The sequence below is a fragment of the Tupaia chinensis genome, unplaced genomic scaffold (assembly GCF_000334495.1).
Source record: "Tupaia chinensis unplaced genomic scaffold, TupChi_1.0 Scaffold000418_1, whole genome shotgun sequence".
In the NCBI taxonomy this organism is placed as follows: domain Eukaryota; kingdom Metazoa; phylum Chordata; class Mammalia; order Scandentia; family Tupaiidae; genus Tupaia; species Tupaia belangeri.
Window position 1 is genome coordinate 1437416 of NW_006159923.1, and position 17132 is coordinate 1454547.

At 49.2% G+C, this 17132-nt stretch overlaps 1 protein-coding gene across 3 annotated transcripts in view; it reads left to right on the forward strand.

Annotated features, from left to right (window-relative positions):
* HCK (HCK proto-oncogene, Src family tyrosine kinase) overlaps positions 1–17132 on the forward strand; it is a 45220-nt gene that overhangs the window by 27540 nt on the left and 548 nt on the right. For all 3 annotated transcript variants that reach the window (XM_006154734.3, XM_006154735.3, XM_027774276.1), the window contains 8 exons: positions 169–272; positions 2788–2937; positions 3266–3418; positions 4348–4527; positions 6713–6789; positions 15402–15555; positions 16342–16473; positions 16894–17099. In XM_006154734.3, coding sequence (XP_006154796.1) covers positions 169–272; positions 2788–2937; positions 3266–3418; positions 4348–4527; positions 6713–6789; positions 15402–15555; positions 16342–16473; positions 16894–17096 — 1153 coding nt within the window. In that variant the 3' untranslated portion in view covers positions 17097–17099. The remainder of the gene's footprint in view (positions 1–168; positions 273–2787; positions 2938–3265; positions 3419–4347; positions 4528–6712; positions 6790–15401; positions 15556–16341; positions 16474–16893; positions 17100–17132) is intronic.

Below are 17132 nucleotides of genomic sequence, written 5' to 3' on the forward strand. Positions count from 1 at the left end.
CCTGGTGAGTGCACGTACCCCTAGGGAAAAAATTTTTCTAAAAAAAAAAAAAATGAAGAAAGAAATAAGAGCTTGGGTCCAGTTAGACTGCCTAGATTTGAACCCCACTTCACAACATCCCAGCTGCATGACACCAGATTCACATGTTTCCTCTGCCCTTTCCACCAGGTGGTTCTTCAAGGGCATCAGCCGAAAAGATGCAGAGCGCCACCTCCTGGCTTCTGGCAACGTGCTGGGCTCCTTCATGATCCGGGACAGCGAAACCACCAAAGGTGACCCCAGGCTTCCCTACTGTGTGCTGCCCTGCAGGGATGCCCCAGGCATGACTGGACACCACCAGAAAATGTCCTGGGGAAGGGGGAGAGCTGAATAACTTAACCAGGCTACCATGGCTGCCAGTTTTTCTCCTTCCTTCTGCAGACTGAGACAGGAGGGTTGAAGTTCTGTGTCTATCTTGGCCCTTCTCGGCCCCCGTAGTTACCAGCTTAGGTCAATAGAAGTAATCCCATGTGGTTTAGGTCCCAAAACAAATGAGCATCCTGCTGCAGCTTAATCTTAGCTTGTGTTTTTAAAATTACAACAAACCTTGTCCACGAGTCAGATTCCTCCCTCCCTTCAGTAGGGAAATGGGGTAGGATGAGGGCACGCACCCAAAACAGGCATCTCGAGGGCCCGCTTACAATGCTGCTTGGAGGCTTTTGAAAGTTCTGTCAGGTGAGCAGCCGCTTGAAATTCCTAAACTGTGAGCTGGCTTTGTACCTGGGCAGTAGGGTGCATGGGAGGCAGGGAGAGGGCCCCCCAAATCACTTAACTCAAACTGGCCTCAACGGGACTGCTTTCCCCAGTAGCACTGTAGGAATTCTCATGACTTAAGTTGCACGCACTTGTGGCCTAGTGATTAAGACAGCTAGATCCCACCTTGCCCACCATGAGATCCAAGTCCTGAGCTTGGCAGCTTGAAAAACACACTGGGCACTTGTGAATGCGTGCCCAAAGTCCCGAAAGGAGGGGGAAATGAAGCGAATCACAGCGTGACTACCGCATGGGAGCTGCTTTCTATCTCTGGCAAGCACAGTTTCCTCTGGCAAACTTAAAAAAAAAAAAAATTCTTTTTAAAGATTTCGGGACCAGCAGATAACAAAATGGTTACGTTGTAATCTACCGTGGTTAGAGTCCCAGACCTGGTGGCTTAAAACTCACACCAGCATGTGTACACACGTGCCCAAAATCTGGAGAAGAGAATAGACAAGAAAGGATTGAAGCATGGCCATTTCCCTCTGGGGGGTGATTTCTTGCTTTTTGCCTCTCTGTCTCTCCAGCAAAGCACACGCACACACCCTACAGCAAAAATCTCTCAAAAAAAGAAAACTAAAATATAAATAAATAATTCCCACACAGAGTACACTTTTACGACTATGTTTCAAAACTGCATGATTCTGATAAAGCGAGTAAATTGCAGAAAGTGTGACCTCACAGTACCCAGAAGCAATCTGTTTGAAAACATCGATCTTAAGTATGTGTGTGGCCTTTTACCTGACCCCTAGTTCTCTGAACTGACGAAGCCTGAATATGGCTGGTTGTGAATGTTTAGGCTTTATTTCTTCTCACCCAATAAGACCCCCGGGGAAAAGAAATGAAATAAGGCAAAGCTATGCACAGCCCCGTGCTTCTCCTCACCAGCCATGCCCAGGACAGCATGGGATTGGGATGGTCCAGCCTGCCAGCCTGGGCAGAGAATCCAGAGAAACCATCACAGACATGAGGCAGGAAAGTGAGCCTGGTCCAGGTGGGGAGGAGGGGATTAGCCAATTAGATCACGCTTGCAGCAGGAGCCCTTGGATCCTATCCTGCTGCTTTCTGGATTCTGTCTCAACTCTCACCCCAGCATCAGTCAGACCAGCCTCACCTTGACAGGTACAGACAGCTAAGAGGGGGCCTTGGAACCAGCTGCCTGGGTTTGAATCCTGGCTGAACCTCTTACCAGTTGTGTGGCTGCAGGTGAGCGACTTTGCCTTTCTGTGCCTCAGTTTCCTCATCTGTAAAATGAAGAGAATAATAGTATAAAACCTCTACCTCGTGAGGTTATTTATTATTCATTAAAATAAATTATATAATTCATATCATTATTCATTAAAATTAATATTAATTCTCATTCATTGTTCATTCTTAGAGTGTGCTTAGAACAGGGCCTGGCATCTGTGGTCAGCTGTTATTCATTTAACGATTTAAACCTTCCCCAAATCCTATGACATAGCATTGGGCTGTCAGAATAATCATAATGCAGGACCAGCAGATGGCATGATGGTTATATAGCTGGACTCTCATGTAGTCAATAGCGGTTCGAGTCCCAGACCCGGCAGCTTAAAACCCATACACTCTTCCTCATGCATACACAAGTGCTCTTGCAAACAACAGCAAAAAAATAAAGACGATGATGATACCAGTATTTCCTGAGTGTCTATGTCCCAAGTATTTTACAAGCATTACTTCCTTTGTCAGGCATTGTGATGAGTCAGGGAGGCATGGTGACTATTCCCATTTTACAGAGGAGGAACCTGAGACATAAAGACACACCGTAGCTGCTTGCTCAAGGCCTCACAGGTGGACATGGCAGATCCTGGACAAGGACTAAGTTAGCAGGCTGACTCCACAGCCCCCTCTTACTCAGGGGCAGGGCAGTGCCAACAGGGGCCTTCCGGAGGTGTCAGGAAGGGGCATCAGGGTGCTGATACAAGGAGACAGGCCTCCGAGGTGCCATTCTGAGTGGTTTCCCTTTGGTCAATGCAGGAAGCTACTCTTTGTCCGTGCGAGACTACGACCCCCAACTAGGAGATGCAGTGAAGCATTACAAGATCCGCACCCTGGACAATGGGGGCTTCTACATCTCCCCGCGAAGTACCTTCAGCACCCTGCAGGAGCTGGTGGCCCACTACAAGAGTGAGTCCTTCCCTAGGGTCTCTCCCTACAGAGATGCCCCTGTCTCTGGAAAATCCTCGTCACAGGTCCCTGCAGCCTCTGAGGCCTGCTGAAGTCTTGCCAGCCTCCCCAGGAGAATAGTTGCTTCAGATTCTCCTGAAGGCTTGGGCCTGCTGCTCAGGAGAGTGCAGGAGCACGCTATAGAGGTGGCATTTTGTCACGCTCCACTCTCGGAACTGTCTCTGATAGTGGTGACCAGAGGCAACAGGCCAGAGGGGGGAGGCCCTGCAGGGGAAGCCTCTGGCTACCTGGAGCTCATTGCCCTCAACTGACCAGAGACTCTTTCCAGAGGGGAGTGACGGGCTCTGCCAGAAGCTCTCAGTGCCCTGCGTGTCCTCCAAGCCCCAGAAGCCGTGGGAGAAAGATGCCTGGGAGATCCCCCGGGAGTCCCTCAAGATGGAGAAGAAACTCGGAGCTGGGCAGTTTGGGGAAGTCTGGATGGGTAAGGACCTAGAGGCAGAGAGTGGAGAGGAGAGGGAGGGGAGGCCATTCCCTCCCGGAAACACCCAAGGCAAAGTGAGAAGCTCCCCTTCCCAGGATGGAAGGGGAGATTTGAATGACAGCCACAGAGGAGCAATCCCTCTGATAGCAAACCAAATCGTCCTGCTCTGCAAACACCGATTTGCCTTTGAGGCCAGTCCATGGGGTAAAACTTCCTTCTGGGAGGCAGGCATCCTGGCAGAGGAATCCCCTTTTTCATACGAGTCTGGGACAGCTACAAATTTGAGATTGAGATAACCAGCTGCCTCTCGGGATGATGAGAATTAAGAGCAGAGAGATGCAGCCCGGAGAGTTCCAGGCTCCCCAGATGAACAAACTGTCCTGCACACCTGTTGTGGTCAGCGTGGCACTAGGACGTTGTGGGCCACCAGAAAGGCATGCCCCACACTTACTGTCCTTCCCCATAAGTAGAGAGCGGCAATATCTGCCCTGCAGGGCTGTGGGCTGTACTAAGTCTGGTGTTTATTTCAAGAGTAGTGTTAAGATTAAAGTGGGGTGTGTGTGTGTGTGTGTGTGTGTGTGTGTGAGAGAGAGAGAGAGAGAGAGAGATCTGAGTGGTGTTTTGAGATTATTTTTTAATCCATGCAGTCTTTCAAAGGGAGTGCTCATCATTTCTACTTTGTAGATGAGGAAACCATGGCTCAGAGAGGTTAAGCAACTCTCCAAGTGTACACAGCTAGAAAGTAGGGAGACAGCCTTCCTACCCTCCTCTGTCGGAGGCCTCCTCCCAGGCCTTCCCGTCCCCCTCTAAGGGCAGAGATGGGCAGAGAAAGCTTTCTGGAGCAGGCAGATCTGCAACAGGGTCTTCTTGGGCTGTGGGAGTGGCCCAGTGGGTTCTGACCACCTTCCCTACTCCCTGGCCCCTTCCAGCCACATACAACAAGCACACCAAGGTGGCGGTGAAGACGATGAAGCCAGGGAGCATGTCGGTGGAGGCCTTCCTGGCAGAGGCCAACCTGATGAAAACCCTGCAGCACGACAAACTGGTGAAGCTGCATGCCGTGGTCACAGAGGAGCCCATCTTCATCATCACAGAGTTCATGGCCAAAGGTGCTATGTCTGGGGGCTGAGGATGCAGGCTGGGGCCCACGCTGGTCAACGGCGGACTCAAGGGTGACTCTGACGTGGTCTTTGCCCTTGAGATGGCCCCGATCTGGTCAGGAGCTCTTCTGACAAGTGCTCATGGAGCTTCTTTTACAAAATATTTCTTTCTTTCTTCCATGAGAGAGAGAGAGAGAGAGAGAGCCCCTCACCCAACAGGGTCTTCATGCTTTAGCCAAAATCTCAGGCACATGCATGCACACCCGGCGTGTACAAGGAGACCTCAGGACTCAAACCCAGGACCTTCCCACGAGGCTTCAGCATCACAGAGGGTTGTGTTACCGCTGCACCTCTGCAGCTGCCCTGAGCCCCTTAATATAATGGGCCAGCCCACGTGGTTAATGGGGCAAATTTAATTTAATTAAAAAAATTTTTTTCAGATAGGGTCTTGCTATATCCTGCCTCAGCCCCCTAAGCAACCAGGGCTACAGGTGTGCACCACTGCACCCAGCTTTTAGAGCAAGCTGAGAATCGAACCCAGGCCTCCCACATGGCCTCAGCCTGTGAGTAGCAGCGTCTCCCACTGTACACTACCGTGGCTGGGCCAATGGGATGAGCTTTAGAGGGCCACCAGGAGAGGGGAGTGAGGCCAGGACTCTCCTGTGCAATGAGAGATGTGGTTGATGGGCTCCTTCTGAGTTCTCCGTGAGCCTTAATAGCCAGGGATGACTCTCCCCTCCCAGCTAGTGTCCCTGTGTGGACCAATTGCTCTGGAAAAGAGAGTCGGCAAAAGGCCAATAGCAGGCCCCTCCCGACCCCTCACACACACAACCTGCCACAACGCACGATTTCTGAATTCAAGTGTCAGGGATATTTTCAGGCCACCATTTCACATCCACTTTCAATTTCTATCCATTTCTAGATAAATAGAAACAGCTCACACAACCTCTTCTGGTGTTATTTGAAATCTCAGGAACCCTTTTCATTTTCTAAATATACGATTATTGCCAGCTTTATAAAGTCAGGACCCCAGTCATCCTTTCTCAGTCAGAGAACACATTTGGCAATCAAAAAGCCATTTCAAGGCCAGGGTTAGGATGCCACTGTGCAATCAATGCTGGAGCCACACGAGAGACCAGACTCAGGTCCTGGGTCAACCTGAATATGCTGCATCCTCATGTGATGCCCATGACTGGGAGGCTGCAGGGGGATTGCTGCTGGGCCACACTCCATCGGGATAGCTATTTGTCTCTTTCTCCCTCTCATGAAAGAAATAGTTTGTTGTTGTTTTTGTTTTGTTATAGGATGTACACTTGCTGGAGAGAGACAGAGAGAGAGAGGAAGCGAGAAATCCCCCCCCCACCAAAGTGTATAGCCATGCTACAATCCCTTCTCTTCTGTTCTCCTCTCAGGATCTCACATGTGCCTGACATATTTCTCAAATTGCTCAGTGTGCTTCTCGAGCTGCTGAGTTCAGGACTCAAATCGCAGTCAGCCATGTGGGATCTAGACACCTCAACCACCATGCCCCCAGCTGGCCCATGGTTTTGGTTTAACAAAGCCATTTCAGGACTGACTCCTTAGTGCAGTGATTAAAGGAGTCAGATCCATATGGCCCACCGAGGCTCAAATATTGACCCCGGCAGTTTGAAAAAATGGTGCCAGGTGCATGTGCATGCACACCTGTAATCCCAACAGGATAGAGAAATGAAGGGATTTCAGGATGACCACATGCCATTGAGGAATGCTTTCTGTCTCTGCTGAGTACTTGTGTCCTCTGACAATTTAAAAAAAAAAAAAAAAAGAAGTCATTTGGGACCAGCAGATGGCGTAATAGTTACACCACATGGCCGACCATGGTTCAAGTCCAGGACCTGGCAGCTTGAAACTCATAGCAGGTGCATATGTGCAAGCCCAAAATCCCAAGAGGAGACTGGAGGAGAAGGCATTGTGGTGTGGCCATCCCCTGGGGGATGCTTTCTCGCTTTCTGTTTTTCTGTCTCTGGTGAGCACATGCTCCCTGTAATAAAAATCTCTCTTAAAAATAAAAGATTTCCCAAAAATGCAAATTTTATTTCTCAAATATTAGGCATGGTAAACAAATCATTTTATCTTAACCCATTACTGTGAATAGTTCTAACCACACACTAAAGTAGTGAGAGTAGTAAATGTCCCTTCCCCCTGCCCTGTATAGGAAGCCTGCTGGACTTCCTGAAAAGTGAGGAAGGAAGCAAGCAGCCCTTGCCAAAACTCATCGACTTCTCAGCCCAGGTAAGAGCGTAATGGGAAGATGGGGTGTGGGAAGGGGACAGAATCTCAGAATTTTATTCCACAAATAGTTGTTGACCATGTACCACAATAACAGCAAGAGTGAACGTTTACTGAGTGCTCAGTATGAAAGAATCCTTTCCTATGTACCTTCCAGGTACTTAACTCATTTCATCTTCACACCAACCTTGGAGGGTAAGCTTTGGTATCTGTTTGCGGGTCAAACCATCCCATGACAGCAATGATTGGACCAGCTGGTAGGGTGGCTGTGAGGGTGGCTAGATCTCACATGGCCAACTGTGTGGCTCAAGTCCTGGACCTGGTGGCTTGAAAGAAATGCCAGGCGCATGTGTGTATGTGCCCTAAATCCTGAAAGGAGAAGGGACTGTGGCATGACTATGCCCCATGGGGAGTGTTTTCTCTCTCACTCTCTGTCTTTCTCCAGTGAGTTCTTGTGCCCTCTGGCAAAGAAAGTTTAAAAATACGATAATAATGAGTGTCTGAAGTGGTGTCCATCCTCCAGGACCATTCTCCCTGTGGCCCTCGCCACTCAGTAGTCCAACCAGAGCTTCTTTGCAGCATTATGGTGAGGTGCCAGCACTTATTTGGCCTCGGCTTGCATCACGCTTGCTAATGTCCCATTGACCAAAGAAAGTCACACAAAGCTCAGAGTCAGTGTGGGAGAGGACTGTGCAAGGGTAGGGATTGCAGGGAACATGGTTTATTGTCACAGGGAGGTAACTGCCATCCCATTTTGCAAAATAGGAAATCAAGGCATAGAGAGGTTACATCCAGATGAAGAAACCGGGGCCCAGTGCAGCTAAGTAGCTTACCTAAGTTAGTGCGCTCGTTATGAGGGATACAGCGGCAAACACAATGCGAAATATGCTGTCCTCGTAGAGTTCATCATCTGGGCCCAAGCACAGCGGTGCAGACAGTAGAGGTGCTGCTGCCGGGGGCTAAAGCCATGGGAAAGCTTCGGGTCTGGTTCCCAGGTCTACTTGAACACACTGGAACTGCCCAGGCACACTCATGATCCTAGCAGGTGCAGGACTAGGGAGAGAGTTGAGATGGGAAGGCCGTGTTGAAGGTGTCTCTCTATTTCCCAATAAATAAACATTTTTCAAAAGTTCAGATGGGAAGACTGGTATTAAACAGCTGAATCTCTTAGAGACCAATGACCTAGGAAGTCTTGGCTCAAGTCAAAAGAGCGCAACACGCAGCAAAGTAAATAACATACAAATCACAGAAGCAGTTTTTGTTTTGTTTTGTTTTGTTTCGTTTTGTTTTTAGAGCACATATGGAGGAGAGAGACAGACACAAAGGCAGTGAGGGGAAAAGTAAGAAAACCCCTAAAGGGATGACCATGCTGCAATCCCTCCTCCTCCATTCTCCTCCCAGGATCTTGATCATGCACACACACACCCCGCATGAATTTCAGGCTGCTGGGTCCCGAACTCAAACTGTGGTCCGTCATGCAGGAGTCCAACAATGTAACTGCTACACCATCTGCTGGCCCCAGGCACTGTTTTTTTGTTTTTGTTTTTTGTTTTTTAATTGCCAGAAAGTACATGCACTCACTAGAAAGAAAAAACTGGGCACAGTTATTCCTCCCTTGTTTTCTCCCATTTCCCCTTCCCATTAGGATTCTGGTCACACATGCACACACACACATGCCTGGTATGTTTTGCATGCCGCTGGCTGACTGTGTGGAACCCAATGACAACGCACAGTCCCTAACCACTGTGCTACAGGACTGGCCCTAGAAACACTTCTCGGGGCCCTGTTTTCTTTCTTATTATCCCTTTCGCCCCTGCAGCGCCTCTCATCACCAACCCAAGTGTGTTTTTCTTCTGTCCTCTCTTCTGCTCTCTCTTGCCTTTGTGTGCTATGGGAGTGTACAGCCAGAACATTTAGCCTGGTCCAGGAACAATCAGACAAGGCTTTCCAGAGGAAGTGGCATCTAGGCTGAGCCTGAAGGAGGAGAAGTTCAGCAGATGAAGAAAGGGAAGGGTATGCAAACGGAAGAAACAGCCCGTGTAAAAGCCCAAAGGGAAAACAAGGGAGCTGGGCCTGGTCTACCAGAGCCTAGAGGATGACTTGATGGGGGTGTGGTTTGCAGCCTGGTGGGAGTTGAGGGCCTACAGCTGGGCCTTTTGGAGATGCCAAGGGTAGAGCTCATTTGTGTATGCAAATTCCAGGGGCCCAGCGGCTACCGCAAGATAGAACAAAAGGCTCTACTTTCAGAGCCTGGAATCCCAGAAGCATATGGAAATCAAGGCCCTGTCCTTTGTGACACAATAGTCTGGCCTGTTGCTAACTTAAAACCACCAAACTGGCAGAGGGCCAACCAGTGGCATGGTGGTTAGGGCAGCTGAATCCCACAAAGGCCAACAGAGCAGTTTGAGTGTGCCATGTGCCTGGCAGCTTGAGAAACACTCAGGACACATGTGCGTGCATGCCCAAAATCCCGACAAGAGGGAGAAAGGGAGGAAAATGGGTTGCACGTGATTTTGCCCCATGAAGGCACTTTTTATTCTCTCTCTCTCTCTCTCTCTCTCTCTGTCTCCTTTCTCACTCCAGCAAGCACAGGTGCCTTCCAACAGAAGCCTTGCTGGGCAGGGGTCATGGACTGGGGCAAGAGCCACTCTCCTCATTTCACAGATGGGAAAACAAACCAAGGGAGGGAAGGAAGTTCTGGGCCTTTGCACCCACAGAAGCAGAGGACAGGAAGGAGCCCACCTGGGAACTGGTCTTTGCCTCCAGTCCTGGAGAAGCAGTTTGTGCAGTGTGAGGCTGTCCCAGCCTTGTCTCCAACTGCTTTGATCAGTTTGGGGTCTCAGTCTCCCTATTTGTCAGAGAAAACTGGACCACATCTATGCTTTCCAAGTTTTTGGTCTTTTTAAAGTTTATTTATTCCATGAGCAAGAGAGAGAGAGAGAGAGAGAAACAGAGACAGCATCCCCAACAGCGTCCCAATGCCGTAACCCACCCCAGCCAGCCCTGCACCATGAGCATGCATGCCCAGCATACTTAGGGAGGTTTCTGGACAAGAACCAAGAGCCTTTTCATGTGAGTCTGCTGCACAGAGCACCACGTTTTACCACTGCACCACCTTCTGGCCTGTGTGGTTTTTAAGTTTGGAAAATATTTTATCCAAAATTCCATTGGTCAAATGAAATTTTATATAGTAGCTGAATATATAAAATAGGTCAAAACAAAGTTGCTCTGGGTGAAGCATTGGGAGTCTAATATCTGGCCTTTCTTTGGTCTCCTTCCACCCCAGAAAACTTTGAGACATTGGTAGGATTCCATTTGAAGAGCCTTAAGCTCAGATATCCCTACAAGTTCTTCTAGCTCTGATTCTGGGATTCTCTGATACTCTTGAGAGCAAGCCCAGGTTCTAATGCCCAGCCTCATGGTACCCTCCCAGCCTCATTGGTACCCTGTTAAGTGGTCATGAAATCACATTACCCCATCAACCCCCAGTTCTTTTTTCTTTTTTTGGAGAGGTTTTCGCTATAGGGTGTGTGCGCTCGCCAGACAGACAGAGAGAGACATAGAGACAGAAAGCAGGAAATCCCCCCCCAGGGGGGATGGTCATGCCACAATCCCTTCTCCTCCATTCTCCTCTCAGGATCTTGGGCACGCATGCGCACGCGCCTGGCATGAGTTTAAGCCACCGGGTCCAGGACGCGAACTGCGGTCCACTACGTGGGAGTCCAGCGACATAGCCATTACGCTAACTGCTGGTTCCCAACCCCCAGTTCTTATACTTGGGTCTAGTAAGCTTACCTATTAGTCATTCAGTAGACAAGCCCTTGAGAAGCAACACTGTAAGAACATGTTAGGGCTTAGGAGTCAGGTAGAGATTTTTGTTATTGTCGTTTTGGCTTCCTTATTGCCAGACGGCCTGGCGCATGTGCTTGTGAGAGAGAGAAAGCATCCACCAATGGGGTGTGGTCACACTACAATCCTTTTTCCTACATTCCTCCATCTCATCAGGATTTTGGATACATTTGCCCAGCATGTTTTTATTTGTTTGTTTGTGTTGTTATAGGGCATGTATGTGTGCTCAACAGAGAGACAGAAAGTGAACAATCATCCCCCCAGGGGGGATGACCATGCTGCAATCCCTTTTCCTCCATTCTCCTCTTGGGATCTTGGGCACTCACACACACACACACACACACACACACACACACACACACACACACACACACAGCATGAGCTTCAAGTCACTAGGTCTGGGACTTGAACTGCAGATGGCCATGTGGGAGTCCAGCAATTTAACCATTACACCATCTCCTGGTCCCCACCCCAGCATGTTCTTAAAGGTGCTGGGAGTGAAACTTAAACTGGGGACCCAGGTTGCAATTTGGCTTTCCATGTACAGCCCTTAGCCACTGTGCTATAGGGCCAGCCCCAGAGTTTTGCTTTTTGTCCCAGCTCTGCCTGTGTAGCTTTGTGTATGTTGCCTAACCTCTCTGAGCCCACTTTTCCCAGCCAGAACCTTGACAGCCATCACTGAAGTAAATATCTATTGTGTGCCAAACACTGTTCTAAGCTTAGAGGATTAATCTTCACATGGCCTTCGGGAGGCGGCTATTTTGTAGTTTCCACTTTATAGAGAAGAAAAACGAGGCACAGAGGACAAAGGAAACTTGCTTGAGATCACAGAACTATGGGGCTCAAGCTGAGCTGGTCTTACTCTGGAGCCATTTGGCCATTATCCTCTGTCATCTCTTGAATTAGCTGTCCCTGCCCCACTGGACTTTAATACCCCAATGAGTATTAAGAAATGGAAACCAGGGGCCAGCAGGTGGCATGGTAGTTAAGGTACTGGACTCCCACATAGCTGGCTGCAGTTCAAGTTCCAGACCTGGTGGCTTGCTTTCTCACTTTCTCTCTCTCTTTCTCTGGTGAGCACATATGCCCTAATGCAAATTTTAAAACAATAATAATAATAAAGAAAAGAAATACTTCTTTAAAAGGAAGAAGCCATGGACCAACCTGTGACGTAGTGGTCAAGGAGACTGACAGAGAGAGACAGAGGGACAGAAGACACATATATCCAGTATATTTCTCATGCTGCTGGATCCAGAGAGAGACAGAGGGCCAGAAAGTGAGAAATCACCCCCCAGGGGGGGATGGCCACACTGCAATCCCTTCTCCTCCATACTCCTCTCGGGATCTTGGGCATGCACGCACACATGACTGACTATGCAATTTGCATACTGGATTCAGCAACATGAGAAATATGCTGGACATATGTGCATGCCCAAAGTCTTGAAAGGAGGGAGAAACGGAGAAGAGATTACGACATGACCGTCCTCCATGAGCTGGGCTTTCTCACTTTCTCCCTCTCCTCCCTGAAAGTGCATGAACCCTCTGGGAAATTATTAAAAAAAAAAAAAAAAAAAAAAAGGCAATCACCAGCATTAAGGGTCTACTCCCCTAAGAAATGGAAAGCAGGGAACCAGCAGTTAGCGTAATGGCTATGTCGCTGGACTCCCACGTAGTCGACTGCGGTTCGCATCCCGGACCCGGTGGCTTAAAACTCACAACAGGCGCGTGTGCATGCGTGCCGAAGATCCTGAGAGGAGAATGGAGAAGAAGGGATCGCGGCGTGACCATCCCCCCTGGGGGGTGATTTCTCGCTTTCTGTCTCTATGTCTCTCTCTGTCTGTCCGGCAAGCACACACGCCCTATAATGAAAACCTCTCCAAAAAATAAAGAAAGAAAAAAAGAAATGGAAGACAAAAGGACTGGGTAGAGTAATAGAAGCACTCAGAGTTCCAGCCATGGCATTGCAACTTGCAAGCAAGTGACCCTGGGTCAGTCGCTTCACACTCCGGGCCTTCATGTTCTCATTTGTGGAAACAGGGCTGATAGTGGAGTGCCTACTCTAAAGCATACAGTAAATGCTGTCTAAGTGTTTAAGTATCATCTTATAATAAATAAGCTACAAGATCTACCATGACCAGACCTGGAACTTGGCACACATTTCTACCTATGTCTTTTTTTGGGGGGGAGGTTTTTGCTATAGGGCGCATGCGCTCGCCAGACAGACAGACAGAGACAGAGGGACAGAAAGCGAGAAATCACCCCCCAGGGGGGATGGCCACACTGCAATCCCTTCTCCATTCTCCTCTCGGGATCTTGGGCATGCACACACACGTGCCCGATGTGAGTTTTAAGTCACTGCGTCCAGGACTCGAACCATGGTCGACTACATGCGAGTCCAGCAACACAGTCATTACGCTAACTGCTGGTCCTCCTACCTATGTCTTTATTCCCCTAATCCAAACTAAATCAGAAAGACTGTTTTTGTTTTTGTTTTTATTTTCAAGTCTGTATCTCAGTTCCCACCACCTTGGGTGCCCCCTACTGTCCACTCCCAGTAAGTGTGTCACCCACTTGCCTCAAACCAGCAGCCTTCTGTTGGCACCTTGGTTTGGTTTATCTAGTCAATTCCTGCCCCTCTGCACACACACGCATGTGCACTCACACACACACACAATCTCCCAAATAATCTCAGAAAATAGTATCCCATTGCAGAGCACTGCAGCAGCTTGGGGCAGAATTTCAGGGATCTGCAGACTGATTTGAGACTGATTTTCAGAATATTCCTAGCCTTGTGATCTGGAAGTCATGTCTCCTCCTCTGAATCATTCCTGCCTCAAAGGGCTCAAAGGCCAGTTTGTAAACTGCTATGTGCTGGTTTCTGGGTATCTGAGAGTTAATCTTAAACCTCTTTTGCCCAACTCTTTATAAATAAAAATGTCTCAGGTGGTAGTCATGCAACTAGACTCACACAGGAGAAGCCCGGAGTCCACATCCTGGGACCTCCCCACCCCACCCCAAACAGTCTGGGGCATGCGTGTCCACACCCGTAGTCCAGGTTGGCTGAGACGGGTTGGATCGTGCTATGAAGATCCTGTTGTGGGTGCCTGTCTCTCTCTCTCATGGAAGAAATAAATAAATATACACTTTTTAAAAGAGATTTTTGTTATAGGGCACATGTACTTGCCAGAGAGACACACAGAGAGAAACAGAAAGTGAGAAATTACTCCCCAGTGGAGATGGCCACAGTGCAATCCCTTCCCCTCCATTCTCCTCTCAGGAGTTTGGACACACACACACACACATACACACACACACACACACACACACACACATACACCTGGCATGAGTTTTAAGCCACCAGGTCCAGGACTTGAACTGTGCAGGAGTCCAGCACTTTAACCATTGGACCACCTGCTGGCTCCATGAATAAACTTTTCAAATGGTTTTTTTTTTTTGAGAGTATTATTTTTGCTATAGGGTACATGCACTCGCCAGAAAGACAGAGAGAGACAGAGAGACAGAAAGTGAGAAATTACCCCCCCAGGGGGATGGCCACACCACAGTCCCTTCTCCTCTATTCTCTTCTTGGGATCTTGGGCACGCACACACACGCCCAGCGTGAGTTTAAGCTACTGGGTCCAGGATTCAAACTGCAGTCGACTACATGGGAGTCCAGAGACATAGTCATTACGCCAACTGCTGGGCCCAACTTTTTAAATGTTTCTAAAGCATAATCCCATGTATACCTATGAGAGGCTTCCAGGGCCTCCATCGCAGTGGACGTCCACCACACAGACTCTCCTCCTCTTGGCAGCCATCATGGTCTTAACATGCCTATCAGGTCATGTTACACTCCTGCTCAAGTCCTCTCAGATCTTGCCACACTCGGAATACAAGTCTCCTTTCCTGGCTACAGGTCATTCGGGGTTGGTGGCCTCCCTCTCAACTTCAACCCCTCCCCGCTTGGCACCTTCTGCTCCACTGCTGGCCTCTGAGTTGTTGCAAGAACACTCCAGGTCATTCCTGGCTCCAGGCCTTTTTCCTGATATCTCTGCCTGGAACATACTTGATTGGCACACTTATTACTACCATCAGGCAGACTTTTTCCTAAAGAGTCACTTCCTGAGAGCAGGCTTCCCTGACGACCCAATCCAACACCCTCTACGCTCCATGTCCTGTTATCCGCTTGATCCTTTCCTCATGGTCCTTATCACCACCTGCAGGGGCTCTGCCAGGCTCACCGTCTGTTCAACTAACGTGTCTGATACCCACAAGGCACGCAGAGTTATTTTGCAAGAATAAATGAATTTCCCCTACCCAGGCTTGGGAATGAAGAAGATAGAAGAGCTATGGCAGAATATGACATGAATCTAGGCTGTCCCCAGAAAGGATCTGGAGAGGAAAAGCCCTTCGAGTGCCCTGCTGTGTGTTTATGTGCACACGCACATGCACACATGCACACGCATAGATTCTGGAGAAAGAATCCATTGCTTTTGCTTTGAGAACATTTCAAGGTGCTCTCTGGAAAGCCTAAGTCTCTAGAGAAGCCTCCGAAGTGACTCAGGCCTCGAGAATCCCCCCAAGCTGGATGGGCAGACGGAAATACCATCCTATGAACTTGAACTCAGCACCCTTCTGACAAAAGAGGGGAGCAGGGGTAGATGTTTTCCCATTTTCTCCCACCTGGACACTCCTGTTCTTGGGGGGACCACTCTGGACTGGGGCAGGCCTGAGGATAAGGGGGTGTGTCTCTGTTTTGGGTGTAGATTGCAGAAGGCATGGCCTTCATCGAGCAGAGGAATTACATTCACCGAGACCTCCGAGCTGCCAACATCTTGGTCTCCGCATCCCTGGTGTGTAAGATTGCTGACTTCGGCCTGGCACGAGTCATTGAGGACAATGAGTACACAGCTCGGGAAGGTAGGGAACACTGCCAGCAGGCTCATGGTGACCCCCGGATGGGTTGTGAGTGTTGAGAGTTGGTACCTATGAGGGCAATTGGTAACAGCCTAAGGTCTAGCCTAGTACTAGCTGTGCGCTAGGAAGCCCAGCAGGTCCTTCTGAACAGTGTCCTGACGTAGTGACTTTCAGAGGGACATTTCAGACCAGACTGATTGCTTGTAGACATAATTAGGCAAATACTTGCTGAAATTAGGGGTAAGAGCAACTTTATGCCTAACAGACAAAACCTGGGAAGCATCGAAATGTCTGGAAGCAGTAGGATGGATCTGTCAATTGTGGTGTAGTCACACAAGGCACGACCACGCAGCGCGAAGGCACAGACTAATACTACAGGCCACAAAGTGGATGACTCTCATGAACCTAGTATCAAAATGAAATAACTCAGACAAAAAGAATCGATACTAGGTGGTTCCATGTTTATGAAATGAAAAATAGACAAATCTCACATACAAGTGTTCATAGCAGCGTTATTTGTAATAGCCAAAAAAGTGGAAATCATGTAAGTTAATGTCCATCAGCTGATGAATGGCTAAACAAAATGATGTGATACATTCACACAATGGAATATTACTTGGCCTTAAAATGGAAATAGTAGGGCCATTGGTTCCCAGGGTAACCCTTGCTTCCACAGGGCAGCCACACTGTGGGGAAATTGCAGATGTTGGCAGCTGTTGCCCCTGTGCTGTCCCACACCCAAGCAGAGCCCTGGCTGCTCCCTGACTCTTGCTCTGTCCAATCCCGCAGGGGCCAAGTTCCCCATCAAGTGGACAGCTCCTGAAGCCATCAACTTTGGCTCCTTCACCATCAAGTCAGATGTCTGGTCTTTCGGTATCCTGTTGATGGAGATTGTCACCTACGGCCGTATCCCTTACCCCGGTAAGGAAAGCTACATGGGAGAGCAGCGACATAGCCATGACGCCAGCTGCTGGTCCCCCAGCACAGTGGTTTAATAGCTGCTAGGACTCTGCATTAGTTTCTCTGTGATTATCTTCCGCACGTGGTCAGATGGTTGGTATAGCTCCAAGGATTGCTTCATGGTCTCAGTGTCCACAGGAAGGATGGGTGTGTCCCCCAGAGCCTCTCTTAATCAGGGAGAAAACTTTTCCTGGAAATCTCCCAGCAGACTTCTCCCTCAGCTCCTATTGGTCAGAACCAGGTCCCAGGCCCACATAGTAGCTGCATGAAGACTGGGAGAGGGAGTAACTGCCTTTCACGGTGGGCAGGGCTCGGCTCCCCAGCTCCTACAGGCTCCTGTTTCCCCAGTCCTCCCTTTTTAATCCAATCACTCCTTTTCAGGGATGTCAAACCCCGAGGTGATCCGGGCACTGGAGCGTGGATACAGGATGCCCCGACCTGAGCACTGCCCCGAGGAGCTCTACAACATCATGACGCGCTGCTGGAAGAACCGCCCCGAGGAGCGGCCCACCTTCGAGTACATCCAGAGCGTGCTGGACGACTTCTACACAGCCACCGAGAGCCAGTACCAGCAGCAGCCATGACAGGCGGGCCAGGAGCCCCGAGAGGCCGGCGGAGAG